Source organism: Prionailurus bengalensis, chromosome B2 (assembly GCF_016509475.1).
Source record: "Prionailurus bengalensis isolate Pbe53 chromosome B2, Fcat_Pben_1.1_paternal_pri, whole genome shotgun sequence".
NCBI lineage: Eukaryota > Metazoa > Chordata > Mammalia > Carnivora > Felidae > Prionailurus > Prionailurus bengalensis.
In genome coordinates, this window is record NC_057349.1 from 116,688,767 (window position 1) to 116,711,794 (window position 23,028).

At 38.3% G+C, this 23,028-nt stretch overlaps 1 protein-coding gene across 8 annotated transcripts in view; it reads left to right on the plus strand.

Annotated features, from left to right (window-relative positions):
- The window catches only part of LAMA2 (laminin subunit alpha 2), a 634,006-nt gene that overhangs the window by 363,393 nt on the left and 247,585 nt on the right, over positions 1 to 23,028 (plus strand). For 5 of the 8 annotated variants that reach the window (XM_043592301.1, XM_043592303.1, XM_043592302.1 and 2 more), the window contains exons 16-18: positions 931 to 984; positions 1,188 to 1,301; positions 6,496 to 6,623. In XM_043592301.1, coding sequence (XP_043448236.1) covers positions 931 to 984; positions 1,188 to 1,301; positions 6,496 to 6,623 — 296 coding nt within the window. The remainder of the gene's footprint in view (positions 1 to 930; positions 985 to 1,187; positions 1,302 to 6,495; positions 6,624 to 23,028) is intronic. The other 3 variants (XM_043592304.1, XM_043592307.1, XM_043592308.1) reach the window with 1 other exon arrangement.

Sequence of the window (23,028 nt, forward strand, 5' to 3'; positions counted from 1 at the left end):
TTAAGAGGAAAGTCATTTTTGCTTTCCTTTCAGATGTGAAGTATCAGCAGACCCTTTTTTATGTGTTTGTTATTGATGTTCAAATTTAAGAACCTTCACACCCTGAGGCAGAATGAACATTTCTAGCAGTACACAACACAATTCTATAAACTTTATTACTTCAGTGGTTTCTCTCTTGTTTCCATTTTCAACTGGAAAAAAAGGTCTTTTCATGATATATTACGTTGTAGTAAACCAGCCAGAAATATAATAAATCACCCACAAAATGAAATTAGAACTTGAGAGAGAACACAAGCTTCCAGAGGGCAGCAGTGTTTGCCCTCCCCCCCCCAGTTGTGCATCCCATACAGTTTGTAGTAACCCCCATGGAAGGGAAACTTAATTAAGAGTGACAGTGAACCTAGAGCTGATGGTGACATAAAGTTATTCTAAGGCCTGAATGTTTTTAATCAGAATTCCATTTTTGTATAATAAAGTGTTCCACACTTTTAAAAGGAATGATGAATGTAAGTAGACTTCTAGTAGAATAATGCAATGAAAATAAAATATCAAGGGAATATATGGTAAATGAATCATGTGCAAGTTTGAGAAAACATAATAGGATGAGAATGAAAGATATGGACTCTTTATGTGTAGACATCAGCTGTGTATGTGGGTCAAATGTAAGAGTGGGACACTACCTTTCTTCCCAATGATTGTAAAGTGACAGAATTAAGGGCAGTTCTGTGTGGGTGAGGGAATGTATTCCAGAAAATCGACATTCCTTTGGATGATATTAGGTGCTCTCTTAGGCTAAGGTTCTCTGAAAGTCTTTTTATGTCTGCTGCTTTTTTTTTCAGTACTTTTCCTTCTATTTTCCTGTCTGTGCTTTTTACTTTGAGACTGTCACATTTCAATTCTTTTTATCTCTTCTTTATTTTACCATTTCAGAAGAGACACCAAGCTAATGCTTCCTCTAATCTCATACCTGCCAATAATGCTAAGGTCAGTACAAAAGTCCCAAATGTCAGGAGGAATAGCTCTGTAGCAATGTTTCAATAGTAGCAACACTTTGATGAGCATGTTTGCTGAATTTGCTACCTAAATATTTCCCTTTAACAAACAAAAAACAAACAAAAAAACAAAACAAAACAAAAAAAACCTTAAGAAAAAAATCCCTGAGACTTGAAACCTTATCTTTCTTTCAGTCTTGTTGGCCTCGGCACAGACGAGTCAATGGCACTATTTTGGGTGGCATCTGTGAACCATGTCAATGCTTTGGCCATGCAGAATCTTGTGATGACATCACTGGAGAATGCCTGGTAAGTGCTTTCTCCTTTGGGGATGCTGATTGACAAGGCTGAAATCAGCTCAATAGGTCTGCAGGTCAATTACCACCTCTGGGACAAACACTTGAGTCAAGACGTGATTTGACAGGGATCTTTATATTGAATGGAGTTGGAAGCTGAGAATGCTCTTTCGTATGTGGTTTTCCTGACTAACAAGTATTAGGAGATGTTTATCCATATTAGTGTAAGACCTCAATTAGAATTAGATACATCATCATAAAATATAACTAATGACTGAGATACGTATCTACCCTGAATGTATGTGGTTTCAATCCCTTCCATAAATCTACCAAAAATAGGCTGTATTTCCATAACAGAAAATGGCTTGTAGCCCCATGATATGAAAAGTATAAAATATAACTTTTATAATACACATAATTCAGTTTCTTCCACATTGAAAAAATGAGGGCATACTACACGATTTTTATTTTAAAATTTCAACATGTAAGTAAAAAAAAAGGGTCATATGTAGGGATACCTGGGTGGCTCAGTTGGTTAAATGTCCAACTCTGGATTTTGGTTCATGTCGTGATCTCACAGTTTGTGAGTTTGAGCCCCGTATTGGACTCCATGCTGACAGTGTGGAGCCTGCTTGGGATTCTCTCTCTCTCCCTCTTTTTACCCCTCCCCAGCTCTCTCTTTATCCCTTTCAAAGTAAATAAACTTTTTAAAAATAAATGTCATATGTAGATTAAAAAATAATAAATATATGCACCACATATTCATCAAAGCTGCTTCTTCCAGATACAAGGAAAGCCAAACTTTGAAGGAGAAGGAAAGCTCTCTGCAAAGGCCAGCACTTTCTACCTGCTAAGAAGCCTCTAGATTGGAGAATATACACCACATAGACCATCCTGATGAACTCAAGGGCATGTTAGTTTGATATTCTCTGACATGGCATGAAGCTTGAAACAACACTTCTCATTTCATTAGTCCTGCAGAAACACAATTTGAAACAGTGCCAATTTAGGAGGATATCATATTCTCATTTCCCTGTAGAATTTAAGGCAGACTCTGCTATCTTTATTTCTTAATGTTCTTTCTTCCTCTTGCTCAATGTTTCCCCCCTTTTCTTCCACTTAAAAGCTTCTGGGACAAACCCAAAATGAAAATTCAGGGCTTTGTCTCAATGTAATTTGGCATTTAGGTTTATTGATGCTCTTTCTGTTTTCTCTGTATAAGATTTGTTTAATTGCATTGCAGTGTAAAGCACGATAGCCTTAATTTGTGGATCCGTAGATTTTTCCAATGGCATTTTTATGAATAGAAAGACTAAGCGATTTTCATTTTAATTATACCATGAGTCATTTAAAATGTACCTTGGGAAAAATATTGAGTTACCTTTAAACACTTTGCTAACATGCTCTAGGAACTATTCAGCGCAAAGCTGATATGGAGTTGCTTTCTTTAAACCTGAAAAGACAAAATAAATATATCACAATACCAGACTTATAATGTTTCTAATAGTAATATTTCATGTTAAATTCATTATGATTAAATCAGATAATGCTGTTGGTCCATTTGGTTGTGTGACATAAGAATGAGAGCCCTATTTTTAGAATAAAATGTTTTCAGCATAATTTGGGGAGGAAGAAGGGAGGAAACAGTGATTATCTGAGAACTTCTACAGATGAAACCTAGTTTATTGGCTCTGTTTTATGGACAGAAAAACAGGAATCCACCTTTAAATAACAGAAGGAGTCTTAGGGAAACAATAGAGATCGTGTCAATAGAAACAGAATCTGGTGTTTTCTGCATTTTCCATTATAGCTGGTTAATACTGGATCATGTAAGATATTTTCTGGAGACATTCAGATGCCTTTTATCTGAAATGATATTGATAACTAAGTGCTAATATCCCATTTTGAGCATATTGGTTCTGATTTGATCCATGAAGAGAAAAATATTTAAATGTTACACATTAAGGACATTTTTAAGGTTTACTTAACCCACATTTTATCTTCTTTATCAATTATGTATGCTTTTTCCACTAGCATTACACAGAGAATTTATGAAATTTACAGATAAACTGCTTTTCAGTTAGCTTGGTTTGAAATATGATTAGAAATTAACTGAAATGGGGCGCCTGGGTGGCTCAGTTGGTTAAGCGTCCAACTTCGGCTCAGGTCGTGATCTCACGGTTTGCGACTTCCAGCCCCACATCAGGCTCTGTGCTGACAGCTCAGAGCCTGGAGCCTGCTTCAGATTCTGTCTCTCTCTGTCTCCCTCTCTCTCTGCCCTCCCCCCACTCTCACTGTCTCTGTCTCTCTCTCTCTCTCTCTCTCTCTCTCTCTCTGTCTCTCTCAAAAGTAAATAAACATTTAATTTTTTTTTAAAAAGAAAGAAATTACTTGAAATATATTTTTGATAGCAGATCAAAATCCAGACCTCTTTTATAGTGTGGATCTATATAAAAAGGTCATTTTAACTCAAAGTACATTTGAAGTAACCCAGGAAACATTTAAAGCCACATGGAAAGATTGTACCCTTGACCTTCCTCACTGTTATTGTCCAATGTGCTATGAATGGACATTCGGAAATCACTTTATAGCAGGACACCTGTAAAAATAACCAGCCTGTCAGAGTGCACCTCTCATGTTTTCAGTTCTGATTTCCACTGTGTTGTTGCTTCATGCTGTTTTATAGTTTCAGTTGCAAAAACACTTGAGTGTTAGATTAATGTGATTTCCACAAAATGAAATACGACATTAGTAAAAGTAAGCAACTTCTATATGTTCTTTTTCTTTTAGATCAGGAGTCAAGGAAAAACAGCATGTCTAGGTTATGCAAGATTCCCAGTGGAGTTTTAGAAATACCATTTTAAACGTGGTTAAGAGGATCAATTTTCTGATCTTATTTTTAAAACCCCTAAGTCTTTGAAAGATATGATTTGATCATGTCAATATGACAATATGCAAAGAATATTGAAAAAACAATGTAAGTTTTTAGTAACAGCCAACCTTAGTTAAATTTGAGGACTTGAAAGGAATTAGTATGAAGACGAAATCAAAGAGGGAAGCCTTCCTTCATGATCCATGCTTTATACATTCCATCTTAATATGCTGTTGTTTGCACAACTGTTAATAGTAAAGGTAGTCTCTGTGCTCTCTTTGGAAAGGCTTGCTAAATGCATTTGAGAGACAATTTAAAGTACCTTGGAGAAAAACCTATTTTCAAGTATCGCGAGATTAACTGAAGAATGATCTATTCGCTTGTAGTTGATGAGACTGCCATGGGATTTCAGAGCTTGAAAACTTCATAATTCATAGGCTTGAACTTTCTCATTTTATAGAATGTGAGAAATGCAGAGTGTTAAATGATTGGCTTTAATTTCATATCTTCTATTCAATAAAGAATCTATTCCTCTCTCCAAGGTATTTAACAGGTTTTGTTTAAAACCATGTATTTATGGGGCCCCTGGGTGGCTCAGTCGGTTCAGCATCCGACTTTGGCTCAGGTCATGATCTCGCGGTTTGTGAGTTCGAGCCTGCGTGGGGCTCTGTGATGACAGCTCAGAGCCTGGAGCCTGCTTCGGATTCTATGTCTCCCTCTCTCTCTGCCCCTCCCCCACTCGCAATCTGTATCTCTTTCTCTCTCTCTCTCAAAAATAAAGATTAAAATTGTTTAATTAAATAAATAAGCATTTAAAATTTTAAAAGAAATAAAATAAAACCATATATTTATTTGCGTTTCTATTAAATCAATTTACTACATGTAACTAAAATGAGCTTCTTTAAAAATATACTGATATAGGGGCGCCTGGGTGGATCAGTTGGTTAAGAGGCTGAATTCGGCTCAGGTCATGATCTCGCAGTCCGTGAGTTTGAGCCCTGCATCGGGCTCTGTGCTGACAGCTCAGAGCCTGGAGCATGTTTCAGCTTCTGTGTCTCCCTCTCTCTCTCTTTGTCTCAAAAATAAATAAACGTTAAAAAAAATATATATATATACATATATATATATGTATATATATATATTTATACTGATATAATATTTCAGACCTTTCATTAAATTAGGCTGGCCATTCCAAAAGTCAACCAGATTTGATAAATATTTACTTTATCTTTAAAATGAGTGTATATTTTACCGATTTCTTATACATATTTAATTACTGATCATAAGAATAAGGATTTTGCACCCCTAAGCTCTGAGGAACTCTTTTCAACATGAGAAAAATAGAATTTCATATAGTTGTAAAAATAAAAATGTATTTCAGTCATAATGAATCCATACTGGATGGTTTTTTAAAAGGAATTAGGTATATTTTATTGAAGAAGTTAGGTTTACATGATGCCAAAGCATTAAAATTTATCAAATTGTGCTATTGAAAGATTTATAGACAATCCCAGTGTTTGGTTCACTGAATTGTTCATCTTTTGTGAACCAGTCTGAGTTGATAAGTGTACTTTAATATGAAGAAATCAAGATACAAATTATTTTATTTTGGTTTTTTTTATCTTTGAAGAGGACAAAAACAAAGATTACTACTTTGAGGAAAAATGCAGTTTCATTAAAAATAAAAAATGTTGGAGACATTGTTAGGCACCTTGTGGTTTCATTATATATCAGAATACATTTAAACATGTTTTAATATTCTCATTGTTTAAATATGAGCCAGGCAGCCCCCTCACAGATGTAATACATTAGAGCATTGTCCCAATCATCAGATCCCACTGGGGTCCAAATTAATCTCTGAGGTAAGAGGATCATTGTTCCAGAGCATTCGTATGAGTAGCCACTATCCTCATTAAATCACCAATTTTAAGCTGAGCAATGGACTTTTACCTAGAAGCAGCTACGATTTCCATGAGACATATACTATTAGGACTCTGTGACTATGCACATGTACACATGCATGCATGATCACATGTATTTCCTTATGAAAAACATCGAAAAGTAAAGAAAAAGGAAATAAGATTTATATAATGAAAAAAAGGTATAATGAATTTCAGTTGTTTTTTGTTAAGCATGCATATGCTGAGACTGGCGTGTAGTTCATAAGCTACATATTAATTATCAATGTTATTTCCCAGCTGTAAAATTGACCATTTAATGTGGAAAATTATTCTTCCTGGCAGGGAATAGACTAATAGCTCTGTAGAACAATTTTGGGTAATATATTGATGCTTGAGACCAACATAATAAACTCTGATGTGTGTTTCTTCCTCAGAACTGTAAGGATCACACAGGTGGCCCATACTGCAATAAATGTCTTCCTGGTTTCTATGGTGATCCTACTAAAGGAACCTCTGAAGACTGTCAGCCCTGCGCCTGTCCACTCAATATCCCATCCAATAAGTGAGTCACAAACTTACCTCTAATGATTTGGGCATCCAGTTCTGCAAGTGCATTTATGATATAAAATGTTTCTTTCTCTTACCACACGTAAATAAGTAACGAATAAATGCAGTGATTTTCTCTGGAAGGTAATACCAGTTTTTCTAGATATAAAATATTTAAAGTTGTGGCTATTTATTCTACAGAATTTTTAATATCTGAGTTCTAGTCCTGTGATTTAATGAGACAGAACTAAAATATAATGTCTAAAGCAACTATAAAGGACAGACATATTTTATACAAATATATATACGTGCCCGCATGTACACACACATACATGCACGCATGTCTTCATGCTGTAATAAAAAAAAGCCAATAACACTGGGGTGCCTGGCTGGCTCAGTGGGAGAGCAGGTGACTCTTGATCTTGGGTTTGTGAGTTCAAGCCCCACATTGGATATAGAGTTTACTTTAAATAAATAAATAATGTATACATATATTTTTAAAAGATCACTAACACAAATATTGCTCATTTGGATCCCAGTCTCACACTATTTATTTATGAATCTTGGGCAAGTCACAAACTCCTAGAAAAGGTAAAGTAAGAGATCAGTCTAGCTGATCTTTAAGCACCCGTCCTATCCTTTGGTCATCACACAGTTTATCATATTATCATATGATATATGATATATATCAGTTTATCTTTCTTTTTTAATATATTTTTTAATGTTTTATTTTATTTTGGCGAGACAGAGAGACATAGTGCAAGCAGGGGAGGGGCAGAGAGAGAGGGAGACACAGAATCTGAAGCAGGCTCCAGGCTCTGAGCTGTCAGCACAGAACCCGACGTGGGGCTTGACCCACAAAGTGCAGGATCATGACCTGGGCTGAAGTCAGCGCTTAACCGACTGAGCCACCAGGTGCCCCTATCAGTTTATCTTTCTAAAATAGTTACAGCAGTAAGAACTATATTTAAACTATATGAATATTGAAATATGGGTGATAATAAGCACTTTATTTTATATAAACTAAATATTTTAAAAGTTTTTTATTTTTATTTTTATTTTTATTTTTTTTTCTGAAATTTATTGACAAATTGGTTTCCATACAACACCCAGTGCTCATCCCAAAAGGTGCCCTCCTCAATACCCATCACCCACCCTCTCCTCCCTCCCACCCCCCATCTACCCTCAGTTTGTTCTCAGTTTTTAACAGTCTCTTATGCTTTGGCTCTCTCCCATTCTAACCTCTTTTTTTTTTTTTTCCTTCCCCTCCCCCATGGGTTCCTGTTAAGTTTCTCAGGATCCACATAAGAGTGAGACCATATGGTATCTGTCTTTCTCTGTATGGCTTATTTCACTTAGCATCACACTCTCCAGTTCCATCCACGTTGCTACAAAAGGCCATATTTCATTTTTTCTCATTGCCATGTAATATTCCATTGTGTATATAAACCACAATTTCTTTATCCATTCATCAGTTGATGGACATTTAGGCTCTTTCCATAATTTGGCTATTGTTGAGAGTGCTGCTATGAACATTGGGGTACAAGTGGCCCTATGCATCAGTGCTCCTGTATCCCTTGGATAAATTCCTAGCAGTGCTATTGCTGGGTCATAGGGTAGGTCTATTTTTAATTTTCTGAGGAACCTCCACACTGCTTTCCAGAGCGGCTGCACCAATTTGCATTCCCACCAACAGTGCAAGAGGGTTCCCGTTTCTCCACATCCTCTCCAGCATCTATAGTCTCCTGAGTTGTTCATTTTGGCCACTCTGACTGGCGTGAGGTGATACCTGAGTGTGGTTTTGATTTGTATTTCCCTGATAAGGAGCGACGCTGAACATCTTTTCATGTGCCTGTTGGCCATCCGGATGTCTTCTTTAGAGAAGTGTCTATTCATGTTTTCTGCCCATTTCTTCACTGGGTTATTTGTTTTTTGGGTGTGGAGTTTGGTGAGCTCTTTATAGATTTTGGATACTAGCCCTTTGTCCGATATGTCATTTGCGAATATCTTTTCCCATTCCGTTGGTTGCCTTTTAGTTTTGTTGGTTGTTTCCTTTGCTGTGCAGAAGCTTTTTATCTTCATAAGGTCCCAGTAATTCACTTTTGCTTTTAATTCCCTTGCCTTTGGGGATGTGTCGAGTAAGAGATTGCTACGGCTGAGGTCAGAGAGGTCTTTTCCTGCTTTCTCCTCTAAGGTTTTGATGGTTTCCTGTCTCACATTGAGGTCCTTTATCCATTTTGAGTTTATTTTTGTGAATGGTGTGAGAAAGTGGTCTAGTTTCAACCTTCTGCATGTTGCTGTCCAGTTCTCCCAGCACCATTTGTTAAAGAGGCTGTCTTTTTTCCATTGGATGTTCTTTCCTGCTTTGTCAAAGATGAGTTGGCCATACGTTTGTGGGTCTAGTTCTGGGGTTTCTATTCTATTCCATTGGTCTATGTGTCTGTTTTGGTGCCAATACCATGCTGTCTTGATGATGACAGCTTTGTAGTAGAGGCTAAAGTCTGGGATTGTGATGCCTCCTGCTTTGGTCTTCTTCTTGAAAATTCCTTTGGCTATTCGGGGCCTTTTGTGGTTCCATATGAATTTTAGGATTGCTTGTTCTAGTTTCGAGAAGAATGCTGGTGCAATTTTGATTGGGATTGCATTGAATGTGTAGATAGCTTTGGGTAGTATTGACATTTTGACAATATTTATTTTTCCAATCCATGAGCAGGGAATGTCTTTCCATTTCTTTAAATCTTCTTCAATTTCCTTCAGAAGCTTTCTATAGTTTTCAGCATACAGATCCTTTACATCTTTGGTTAGATTTATTCCTAGGTATTTTATGCTTCTTGGTGCAATTGTGAATGGGATCAGTTTCTTTATTTGTCTTTCTGTTGCTTCATTGTTAGTGTATAAGAATGCAACTGATTTCTGTACATTGATTTTGTATCCTGCAACTTTGCTGAATTCCTGTATCAGTTCTAGCAGACTTTTGGTGGAGTCTATCGGATTTTCCATGTATAATATCATGTCATCTGCAAAAAGCGAAAGCTTGACTTCATCTTTGCCAATTTTGATGCCTTTGATTTCCTTTTGTTGTCTGATTGCTGATGCTAGAACTTCCAGCACTATGTTAAACAGCAGCGGTGAGAGTGGGCATCCTTGTCGTGTTCCTGATCTCAGGGAAAAAGCTTTCAGTTTTTCCCCGTTGAGGATGATGTTAGCTGTGGGCTTTTCATAAATGGCTTTTATGATCTTTAAGTATGTTCCTTCTATCCCAACTTTCTCAAGGGTTTTTATTAAGAAAGGGTGCTGGATTTTGTCGAAGGCCTTTTCTGCATCGATTGACAGGATCATATGGTTCTTCTCTCTTTTTTTGTTAATGTGATGTATCACGTTGATTGATTTGCGAATGTTGAACCAGCCCTGCATCCCAGGAATGAATCCCACTTGATCATGGTGAATAATTCTTTTTATATGCCGTTGAATTCGATTTGCTAGTATCTTATTGAGAATTTTTGCATCCATATTCATCAGGGATATTGGCCTGTAGTTCTCTTTTTTTACTGGGTCTCTGTCTGGTTTAGGAATCAAAGTAATACTGGCTTCATAGAATGAGTCTGGAAGTTTTCCTTCCCTTTCTATTTCTTGGAATAGCTTGAGAAGGATAGGTATTATGTCTGCTTTAAACGTCTGGTAGAACTCCCCTGGGAAGCCATCTGGTCCTGGACTCTTATTTGTTGGGAGATTTTTGATAACCGATTCAATTTCTTCGCTGGTTATGGGTCTGTTCAAGCTTTCTATTTCCTCCTGATTGAGTTTTGGAAGCGTGTGGGTGTTCAGGAATTCGTCCATTTCTTCCAGGTTGTCCAATTTGTTGGCATATAAGTTTTCATAGTATTCCCTGATAATTGTTTGTATCTCTGAGGGATTGGTTGTAATCATTCCATTTTCATTCATGATTTTATCTATTTGGGTCATCTCCCTTTTCTTTTTGAGAAGCCTGGCTAGAGGTTTGTCAATTTTGTTTATTTTTTCAAAAAACCAACTCTTGGTTTCGTTGATCTGCTCTACAGTTTTTTTAGTTTCTATATTGTTTATTTCTGCTCTGATCTTTATTATTTCTCTTCTTCTGCTGGGCTTAGGCTGCCTTTGCTGTTCTGCTTCTAGTTCCTTTAGGTGTGCTGTTAGATTTTGTATTTGGGATTTTTCTTGTTTCTTGAGATAGGCCTGGATTGCAATGTATTTTCCTCTCAGGACTGCCTTTGCTGCGTCCCAAAGCGTTTGGATTGTTGTATTTTCATTTTCGTTTGTTTCCATATATTTTTTAATTTCTTCTCTAATTGCCTGGTTGACCCACTCATTCGTTAGTAGGGTGTTCTTTAACCTCCATGCTTTTGGAGGTTTTCCAGACTTTTTTCTGTGGTTGATTTCAAGCTTCATGGCATTGTGGTCTGAAAGTAAGCATGGTATAATTTCAATTCTTGTAAACTTATGAAGGGCTGTTTTGTGACCCAGTATATGATCTATCTTGGAGAATGTTCCATGTGCACTCGAGAAGAAAGTATATTCTGTTGCTTTGGGATGCAGAGTTCTAAATATATCTGTCAAGTCCATCTCATCCAATGTCTCATTCAGGGCCCTTGTTTCTTTATTGACCGTGTGTCTAGATGATCTATCCATTTCTGTAAGTGGTGTATTAAAGTCCCCTGCAATTACCACATTCTTATCAATAAGGTTGCTTATGTTTATGAGTAATTGTTTTATATATTTGGGGGCTCCGGTATTCGGTGCATAGACATTGATAATTGTTAGCTCTTCCTGATGGATAGACCCTGTAACTATTATATAATGTCCTTCTTCATCTCTTGTTACAGCCTTTAATTTAAAGTCTAGTTTGTCTGATATAAGTATGGCTACTCCAGCTTTCTTTTGGCTTCCAGTCGCATGATAAATAGTTCTCCATCCCCTCACTCTCAATCTAAAGGTGTCCTCAGGTCTAAAATGAGTCTCTTGTAGACAGCAAATAGATGGGTCTTGTTTTTTTATCCATTCTGATACCCTATGTCTTTTGGTTGGCGCATTTAATCCATTTACATTCAGTGTTATTATAGAAAGATACGGGTTTAGAGTCATTGTGATGTCTGTATGTTTTATGCTTATAGTGATGTCTCTGGGACTTTGTCTCACAGGGTCCCCCTTAGGATCTCTTGTAGGGCTGGTTTAGTGGTGACAAATTCCTTCAGTTTTTGTTTGTTTGGGAAGACCTTTATCTCTCCTTCTATTCTAAATGACAGACTTGCTGGATAAAGGATTCTCGGCTGCATATTTTTTCTGTCTAGCACCCTGAAAATCTCTTGCCAATTCTTTCTGGCCTGCCAAGTTTCAAAAGAGAGATCAGTCACGAGTCTTATAGGTCTCCCTTTATATGTGAGGGCACGTTTACCCCTTGCTGCTTTCAGAATTTTCTCTTTATCCTTGTATTTTGCCAGTTTCACTATGATATGTCGTGCAGAAGATCGATTCAAGTTACGTCTGAAGGGAGTTCTCTGTGCCTCTTGGATTTCAATGCCTTTTTCCTTCCCCAGTTCAGGGAAGTTCTCAGCTATGATTTCTTCAAGTACCCCTTCAGCACCTTTCCCTCTCTCTTCCTCCTCTGGGATACCAATTATGCGTATATTATTTCTTTTTAGTGTATCACTTAATTCTCTAATTTTCCCCTCATACTCCTGGATTTTTTTATCTCTCTTTTTCTCAGCTTCCTCTTTTTCCATAACTTTATCTTCTAGTTCACCTATTCTCTCCTCTGCCTCTTCAAGCCGAGCTGTGGTGGTTTCCATTTTGTTATGCATTTCGTTTAAAGCGTTTTTCAGCTCCTCGTGACTGTTCCTTAGTCCCTTGATCTCTGTAGCAAGAGATTCTCTGCTGTCCTGTATACTGTTTTCAAGCCCAGCGATTAATTTTATGACTATTATTCTAAATTCACTTTCTGTTATATTATTTAAATCCTTTTTGATCAGCTCATTAGCTGTTGTTATTTCCTGGAGATTCTTCTGAGGGGAGTTCTTCCGCTTGGTCATTTTGGATAGTCCCTGGCGTGGTGAGGACCTGCAGGGCACTTCCCCTGTGCTGTGGTGTATACCTGGAGTTGGTGGGCGGGGCCGCAGTCAGACCTGATGTCTGACCCCAGCCCACCGCTGGGGCCACAGTCAGACTGGTGTGTGCCTTCTCTTCCCCTCTCCTAGGGGCGGGATTCACTGTGGGGTGGTGTGGCTCATCTGGGCTACTTGCACCCTGCCAGGCTTGTGATGCTGGGGATCTGGCGTATTAGCTGGGGTGGGTAGGCAAGGTGCTCGGGGGCAGGAGGGGCAGGCTTAGATCGCTTCTCCTTAGGTGATCCACTTCAGGAGGGGCCCTGTGGCAGCGGGAGGGAGTCAGATCCGCTGCCGGAGGTTTGGCTCTGCAGAAGCGCAGAGTTGGGTGTTTGCGCGGAGCGAGCAAGTTCCCTGGCAGGAACCGGTTCCCTTTGGGATTTCGGCTGGGGGATGGGCGGGGGAAATGGCGCTGGCGAGCGCCTTTGTTCCCCACCAAACTGAGCTCTGTTGTCAGGGGGCTCAGCAGCTCTCCCTCCCTTTGTCCACCAGCCTTCCCGCTTTCCGAGCAGAGCTGTTAATTTATGACCTCCCAGACGCTAAGTCGCGCTTGCTGTCGGAACACAGTCCGCCCGGCCCCTCCACTTTTGCAAGCCAGACTCGGGGGCTCTGCTTGGCCGGCGAGCCGCCCCTCCGCCCCGGCTCCCTCCCGCCAGTCCGTGGAGCGCGCACCGCCTCGCCGCCCTTCCTACACTCTTCCGTGGGCCTCTCGTCTGCGTTTGGCTCCGGCGACTCTGTTCTGCTAATCCTCTGGCGGTTTTCTAGGTTATTTAGGCAGGTGTAGATGGAATCTAAGTGATCAGCAGGACGTGCGGTGAGCCCAGCGTCCTCCTAAGCCGCCATCTTGCCGCAACTCTCAATATTTTAAAAGTTTAATGAAAACTTGGTTCAGTTTTTCCAGTCATCTAGTTTTTATTCTTTATGTTTAAATTTTTTTCTAATGGGGCACCTGAGTGGCTCAGTAGGTTAAGTGCCTGACTCTTGATTTCAGCTCAGGTCATGATCTCACAGTTCATGAGATTGAGGCCCGTGTCAGACTCCATGCTGAGGGTGCAGAGCCTGCTTGGGATTCTCTCCCTCTTTCTCTGACCCTCCTCAATTTGCTTACACATGTGTTTTCTCTGTCTCTCAAAAATAAATAAATAAACTTTAAAAAATAATAAATAAAAATTAAAAAATAAAAATGTTCTAATTTCATCTAGAAAAATAACCTTGCAATCTCGGAGAACTTTTATTTTTTACATTTTTTCCGTGTTTATTTATTTTGAGAGAGACAGAGAGAGAGAGAGAGAGACAGAGAGAAAGAGAGAGAGACAAAATGAGCTGGGGAGGGGCAGAGAGGAAGGAAGAGAGAGAATCCTAAGCAGGCTCCAGGCCCAGAGTAGAGGCTGAGGCGGGTCTCCATCCCATGAACCCTGAGATCATGACCTGAGCTGAAATCAAGAGTCGGACACTTCACCAACTGAGCACCCCGATGCCCCAGGAAAAGACTTTGAAAAATATATATTTTGTCTGCCTCTTCCCCTTCCCTTTTGGGGGAATACTCTATTCCAGCTGTTCTAATGCTCATTCTGTCCAAGTGGCCCTCCTTAAGCAAATACCTAAGCAAAACGTTGAGTCATAAATTTTTTTTTTTATTTTAATGGGGGCATACTACATTGAGCCAAAACCAATGTTTTTGTACTAGTAAAAATTGTAAATAATGAGTTTACAAGTTTACAAGTTTAAATGAGTTTAAACTCATTGTAAATAATGAGTTTACAAGTTTAAGTGAAAGGGATTTTTTTTTTGGAGACTTCTTAAAGGTAAGTTTAGTGCTTAATAATGTTCATATTATATTAGGCACTTCCCAGCTATTTCTAAATGTTGTGATAATGCCTGAAGAGCTTAAATATTTAGTGATTTTTAAAAAATTCTGTCAGCTGTAGTCTTTTAATCTAAAGGTGTTATCAAGTTGGTCATATTTTGAGTGAGGTCTTGTCCAACACACTGCTAATGAAAATCGTCTTTTGTTAGAGTCAATGAATACTATGAGCTAAAGACATTGAGAATAATTCTGTCATTAAGTTTAAAATCCTCATTGGAATTGCGATTTCTACTTTTCAGCCCACATGAAATCCTCTTCCTTCTCTCCAACAGTCCACCTCCTTCAGAATTGTACACCTTAGTCATTGGAATAAAAAAAAAGAGAAAGCATTAATATTTAATAAAAGCAGACTAATGAGGTATAGCACTACACATTCCAATAAAGTAAATATTAGTCCCATTTTAGAGATTAAGAAAAAATGCTCCAAGTGGGAAAATAGCATTATGGAACCAATTCTGGAACTACATTTCCTTGATTTAAATGCTAAGTTCTAAACTTTCTAGCTGTGTGACTCAGACAACATTACTTAAACTCTCTGTGTCTCAGTTATTTCATCATTAGTTGTGATAATAGGACTTTCTTATAGGATTGTGAGAATTTTGTAAATTTAAAATACACTAAGCATTTAAAATAATGATTTGACATGCTATGTCCAAGACAAGTACTGGTTATTATTAAATAACTTGCTTAGAGTCATATATTAAAGAAAGTATCAGGGGTTCCTGGGTGGCTCAGTTGGTTAAGCATCTGACTCTTGATTTTGGCTCAGGTCATGATCCCAGGGTCCTGGGATCAAGCCCTGTGTCATGCTCTGTGCTGACAGCGCAGAGCGCCTGCTTAAGATTCTCTCTTTCTCCCTCTGTGCTGCTCGTGTGCACATTCCCAATCTCTCTCTCTCTCTCTCTCTCTCTCTCTCTCTCTCTCTCTCTCTCAAAAATATAATAAAACAAAGTATCAGAGTTGGAATTTTAAGTTTAAAGTCAGTGTACTTTCCAATTCTCTGCAATCTACATTGAGGATTTCTTTAAAAATCACACTGCATTCAGTTTTAGTGATAACATTAAAAACAATTAAATGAGCAGTTGGGTTAATGTATATTAGTGCTAAAAACCTTTCCCGAGTTTAGGGTGCAAGCTTGGGTGGACACAAAACTAAAGATCCTTTGGCATCCAAAGAGTGTCAGTGAAGCGGAAAAAGGCAAAAGGGAAATCTACCGGAAAATAATAAATATAGGAGAACAAATTAAATTCCTTCGTAATCAATGGTGAGTCCTCCCTATGCTGGCTGTAATATAACATGATCCTTGCTCGCTGGTGTACTTGTGAAGGGTTAGAGGACCTGCTCATTCACTGTGGCTGAATGAAATTCTGCTGGACTATCCAATATACTAGAAACTCACTGCTCATTACTCACTTTCACTGAGGAAAATGGAGGGATTATATTTGGTCACTCATTTATGTGCACTCCTTCTCAGGCAAAATGTCATAGGTGTTAGCCAACCTATCAATCTAGCAGTCCTGCCACTGATTGTACAGTGTGAATCTTAGTCTAATACATTTTGAGAATTATGTCATTGATTGGACATGGGTTTATCCTCCAGTCTGACCAACATTACTATAAATGCAGAGGAGACATTCATGGCCCATCCTTCTCTGTTTACTGTACTTCTACTTTAATTTTAATAATAGGTTCTAATTGTGTTATTGGAAGAAAAAAGAAAGTGTCACCATCCATCAGTGACAAAAGGATTGGGTCCCCGTTACAAGGATGGTACTTCCTCAAGTATGTGTATTCCAATTTGGTATAATTATGCAGATCTTGACTTAAAAAAATAATAAAGAGGGGTGCCTGGGTGGCGCAGTCGGTTAAGCGTCCGACTTCAGCCAGGTCACGATCTCGCGGTCTGCGAGTTCGAGCCCCGCGTCAGGCTCTGGGCTGAGTTCGAGCCCCACGTCAGGCTCTGGGCTGATGGCTCAGAGCCTGGAGCCTTTTTTCCGATTCTGTGTCTCCCTCTCTCTCTGCCCCTCCCCCGTTCATGCTCTGTCTCTCTCTGTCCCAAAAATAAATAAACGTTGAAAAAAAAATTTTTTTTTTAAATAAAATAATAAAGACAACTCAGTAACATCAGCGACACCAAGTATTTAAAGATCCTTCAATTTTTGAGATACCTTTACTTACATTAAATAATTATTAAATTATTAAATAATAATTTTATCATTAGAAGTAGAACTGAGAATAGACCTGTCATAAATTTTAGCTTTAAATACAGAATTTTTATAAATAGAAAGAGGAGAGAGTGATAGTCCACTTACTTTAAAAATACTAGTTCTGTGTTTAGAGTTATAAAGACTTAAATTTAGGGGTGCTTGGGTGGCTCAGTTGGTTAAGTGTCCAACTTCAGCTCAGGTCATGATCTTGCAGTCCATGGGTTCGAGCCCCGCACTGACAGCACTGGAGATTCCGTGTCTCCTACTCTCTCTGCCCCTCTCCTGCTCACACTCTGCCATTCTCTCCCTCAAAAATAAACATTAAAAAAAAAAAAATTTAAAGACTTTTAAATTTAAAATTAACATAGTTTAGCTGTGCAATTGTGAATAGAAAAATCCATTGTAATCTAATAACCTGAAATGTTTTATTTTTAAATCACTAAATAATGGGACAGTTAGGGAAACTCTTCATTTAAAAAAATTTTTCAAACGTCATTACTATTATAATCTGACTTGAAAACTCTGATGAATAAATTCAATATTCACAAATAAGCCAGAAGATGGGATTGAAATTCTCACAGGTTATTCAGAAAAAAAAAAAAAAATCAGCTAAAGGTTGCTGCAACCTTCATCTAGAAGTATAAAGCTTGGTGATAGTTTTGCTTTGGTGATTTATCTATTTAATCCTTGATCATAAATCTTATAGATCACAAGCATTTTGGCTCCAAATTTCTTAGATAATATTGCTAAATAAATCAAATATGTAGGGAGATAGAGATCGATTGGTATAATTATTATGATATATGAATACAGACAAGCATATAATATTTAAATTATACATATATATCAACTTCATCAACTACTTAGTGTCCACTTTTGCTCAAGCTTCTCATCTTGGTGATGTATATATTTTAGCTATAGATCGTAACTAGGTAGTAAAATTTATCTCTAGAGAAGCAAATAAAAGTGTAAATATTTCAAATGTTTTATATTCATTAATTTCTGGCATCATGTAGCTTATGAATTAAATATAATATGAAAGAGACACATGAATGCCTACCTTTGAACACTTAGAATGTGTTTGAATAGATAATATTATTGAAACCATTTATATCATAAAATTCATATCATTTTGAACGCTACTTCTTTGTATGCATCAGGAATGCTAAAATTCAAAGTTTTAAAAGAATGGAACACTTCTAGAACTGACTTTGGGGCTCACTGAAAAGACTATATTGAATTATGGCTGTTAAAATTAATAGTTAATAGAGAATTATAAATACTCCAAGACAAGAGGTAAATTTAAGGGAATATTTAGCAACATTATGTAGAAATTTTATAGTGTGCTAAATGTTCTAGAGCACTTTTGTACACATTGTTTTATGTCTACATGAGCAGTTATGATGTATTTTACTCGTCCCTTATACCAGAAGGAAGAACTGAACTCTAGAGAAATTAAAAGGCCTCGATCGTGATCATTACAGCTTGCTTGTGGCAGAACCAGTGTTAGAATCCATATATTCCGATTCACCTCTCTGTGCTTCTTCCGATGGGACTATAGAAATCAACACAATTACTGGGGCACCTGGGTGGCTCAGTTGGTTAAGCATCCGACTTCAGCTCAGGTCACGATCTCACAGTTCGTGAGTTCGAGCCCCACATCAGGTTCTGTGCTAACAGCTTGGAACCTGGAGCCTGCCTCAGGTTCTGGGTCTCACTCTCTGTCTCTACAACCATCCCCCAGCTTGCTCTCTGTCTCTCTTTCAAACAATTCATTCATTTTTTCATTAAAAAAAAAGAAATCAAAACAATTACAAAGACATTGAAGAGAAGCAAGAAAAAAAAAAGAAAGAAGAAAATTAATAAACCTTCATGTTAAACAAACTGCAAATGTTCATCATAAATGATTCTAGGGTTTGGCGACAGTTATGCTAATGCAAATGTTCAGGATTAGAACGTGTTGAGAAAGTGCAGGTTTAATGAACAAGTAATTAAATACCTTAAAATTGAAACGAATCAACATTTTGGCAGAAACTTCTAAGGTGTTATTAAATTGCAGCTACAACTTAACGTGACACTTTACAGAGAACTTGCTCTCATACTTTATCAGTACGAAAGGCTTTACTAGGTAGAACGTAGTCTCTCATTTGGCTGCATGAGAAACTCAAGTTAAAGAAAAAAATTGCATCCAAAGACACAGAGAATAACCCAGAATCTAATTACAAAATCCAGTTGTAGACATTAAATAAGGTTTCATACTATTTGAAGGTTATTAAAGAAAAATGTGTTTGCTTAATGGTTCTCCTAAGAATAAAAACAGAGATCATTGACCTGAAAGGAGGAAACCTTACCAGGACACTTCAGAATTTCATGTGGCCCAAACCACACCCATGAAGTAAATGAGTTTTCCCTTTGTTTTTCTCCCTTCCTCTCAAAGCTCTGCTCCATGGCCCGTGGTGACGGGGTCTTCTCATGGCCCTTTCCGCAGTAGCTTCCTCACTGACACACACATCTTGTCTTCTGGTTTCTCTTTCCTGACCTGAATGTTCCAGGTTACGGTTCGTTAGCGGGAGTCCTGCTCCCCTATTGTGTATGCAAACATAGAGCATGCCCTGATTTTGTGGCCCTGATTTTATAATGATGGAGATTTCATGCCAGTGGCAAAAGGAGTGGTTATTTCATATCACATCACAGACCGGAGAGACAATGCAGTTCCCTCTTGCGTCAGCTGTAAGAAAGCTCAAAGCCATATGCCGACTGCCACTTTCAAATAAACATACCTTACGATTCAAATTTTGTGTTCTAAATACACCCTTCATTTTATCTTATGTTTAAGTGGCTTTTTTCTCTTTAACCTTTATTGCATCATTTTATCTTAATGTATATATTTTGATAGGTAGAATTAAATTCTTCTTGGAACAAGGCCAATTGTATCTTTCTGTTCATATGCACGTATGCTGGCACAAACACATCTATTCACATACATATTCATACATATACACATATACATACACATATTACATACTTATAAATGGATCCTTACAAATATAAGAATCTATTCAACCAACCATTAAGAAAGACTATTTCAGGGCACCGGGCTGGCTCAGTGGTTAAGCATCTGACTTCGGCTCAGATCATGGACTCATGGCTCACATGTTTGAGCTCTGCGTCGGGCTCTGTGCTGACAGCTCAGAGCCTGGAGCCTGCTTCGGATTCTGTGTCTCCCTCTCTCTCTCTCTCCCTCCCCCCTCTCATGCTCTGTCTCTCTCTCTCTCTCTCTCTCTCTCTCTCTCTCAAAAATAAATAAACATTATGGGGCGCCTGGGTGGTGCAGTCGGTTAAGCGTCCGACTTCAGCCAGGTCACGATCTCGCGGTCCGTGAATTCGAGCCCCGCGTCAGGCTCTGGGCTGATGGCTCGGAGCCTGGAGCCTGTTTCCGATTCTGTGTCTCCCTCTCTCTCTGCCCCTCCCCCGTTCATGCTCTGTCTCTCTCTGTCCCAAAAATAAATAAATGTTGAAAAAAAATTTAAAAATAAACATTAATATATATATATATACATATATATATGTATGTATGTATATGTATATATATATATATATATATATATATATATATATATATATATGAAAGACTATTTCCAGGGGCACCTGGGCGGCTCAGTCAGTTGAGCAGCAACGTGGTTTCTGCTCAGGTCATGATCTCATGGTTCGTGGGTTCGAGCCCTGCGTGGAACTTCATGCTCACAGCATGGAGCCTGCTTGGAATTCTCTCTCTCTGCAACTCCTGTGCCTGCTTGCTGTCTCTCTCAAAATAAAGAAAGAAACATTAAAAAGAAAAGAAAAAAGAAAAGAAAGACTATTTCCATGTGCAGACCCTTACTATCTAGTCCACTGGTAGCTTCTCATCTTTCTCCTATTTGTGGAAAATGCCCGCTGTTCTTGGATTGCCTGTGTCTTCCGCGGCATGAAGTGGATAATTCAGGAAGCAGAACACTCTCTCTGCTGGTGTAGAGCCAGCCAACTAGTGCTAAATGACATAATCTTGGAATCACTTAAAGGCAACAATGATCTCACAGTTCCCTCTTTCTGTCACAGAAGAGTTAGCTTCATTTTTTGGCCAAAATCAGTGTCAAGTTGCTTGCTGCCGTTGCCAAAACAAATTTCGTATGCGTTTTTGTTGTACGCATTCCTTTCTCCTTCTCATTTTAGTTTTGTTGTCGAAAGTCCTCTTCTCCATAGCTGTAACTGTAATAACAGCAGTAAGGGATTGAGCCCTCAGTTTAGACTGTTTAAAGAATATTGAGTTCTGTTTCATTTAAAATTGTTTAATGTTTATTTATTTTTGGGAAACAGAGAGACAGAGTGCAAGCAGAGGAGGGGCAGAGAGAGGGGGAGACACAGAATCTGAAGCAGGCTCCAGGCTGAGCTGTCAGCATCTAGAGCCTGGTGCGGATCTTGAACCCATGAAACGTGGGATCATGACCTGGGCTGAACTCGGACCCTTAACTGACTGAGCCACCAGGCGCCCCTGAAATCCGTTTTATTTAGATGCATCATGTCAAGTACATATATTACCAAAAGTTTCAACGTATTTAATTCTTACCAGTAGAATGATGCTGTCTGGTTAGAGGGAGAAGAGAATGTCAGATTAGGAATGAGAAGTCCTGGGTCCGATGCTCAAGTCTCCTGGATACCAGCAATGACCTTGGGCAAGACAAATGATGCCTGCTGCAACCCATTTATAAGATTTTGTGAAAATGTGATAAAATTGTTTGTAAAAGCACTCTGAAAATGCAAAGAGCTAGTCAAATCTAATATATCGTTATTCCTTAAGATTTTTCCTGAAGAGGTGTTGATTTTTGTCAGTGGGTACATTTTACTTTACTTCTGTTGGTTTTAACTGACACATGAATATATTTAAGAATTTGAAATCTATTTTATGGTTTTACAGTGTCAGAAACCCTGTCAAGCACCTTTGACATGACTTATGGTAAACTAATTTAGGATTTTAAAAAATAGTTGGCATGATTTTCTTTCAATCACTGTAGTCCCACATGAGTGGGAAACCTAGGGCTTCTCGTTAGAGTCACTTTGTCCCTAGATGATGAGACAGTTATGGAATGCCAATTTTAAAATAAGACATACATGTGTTCTAGAGATTTGTCAAAATCCAGTCCTCCCTTTTCTGTCTGAAAACAATAGCAAATCACGAGGTGAGGAAAGAAAAAAAAATCTGTTTCTTTCCATTTTTACATGTGCCTGTTTTCTTTAATGCAGTCACTCGCCTGCCAAGAAAATCACTCATGGTGAGGTCCTTTTAGGTCACGGGTGACAAGTGCCAGGCTGCTCTCTAAAAGATGGCCCTCCTCTTACAGAACACAGGCTGGCTATGACTTGGTTCCACTCTTTTTGGCAGTCACCACAACTCCCTCATGTGGAGTCTTTTATCTGGGTAATATTTATAAACTCAAGGTACCCCAAACCAGGCGTTGCCCGCCCCCCTTGCCTCAACACATTCATTTTGACTCTCCACTGAGTTGAAATATTTTAAATGCTAGAGCTACTCGGTTCTAATAGCTTCCTACTATAAAAAAAATTAAATCTTTGCAGGACTGCTATGAGTTCAGCCAGAAGAATATTATTCAGAAGTAGTACCTGTGATCTGACCTGCACAAAAGTTAAGAAAGTATTCCAAAGTCATTCAAGTGTCAGGAACAGAACAAGATCGAGACTTGCACTGTTTAATTTGTTGTTCACTCCTTAATTCATTTAGCCATCAAGCAAGCCTCTACTGAATCGTCCTGTCATATATAATAGAAAAATAAATCTATTTAGGGAAAACATAATGGGAGAAAGATTAATTGGGGGCATTTTGTTTTAAAATGGCAGAGCAGCAGAAATCACAGAATTCAGAATGCTTCATGGGTCTTCAGAGAGTGATTGTGTCAATCTTGGGGTAAGGGTTCCTGCCTGAGAGATGTCTCTCACAAGGCAGAGAAGTATGCCGTAGTTGTACCTGCTGTTGAAGGCTAAAGCTGGCATGTAACTCTGTAATTACTGTGCTGGTTCCTAATTTGGTGTTCCATTCTGTTACTTCAGATCCAAACTGGAAATATGTACAAAAAGAGAGATAAACCTTGGAACATGCCAGAAGATGTAGAATGGCAAGGCTTTTTTGTTTTTGTTTTTTGGTTTTTTTTTTTTTTTTGATTG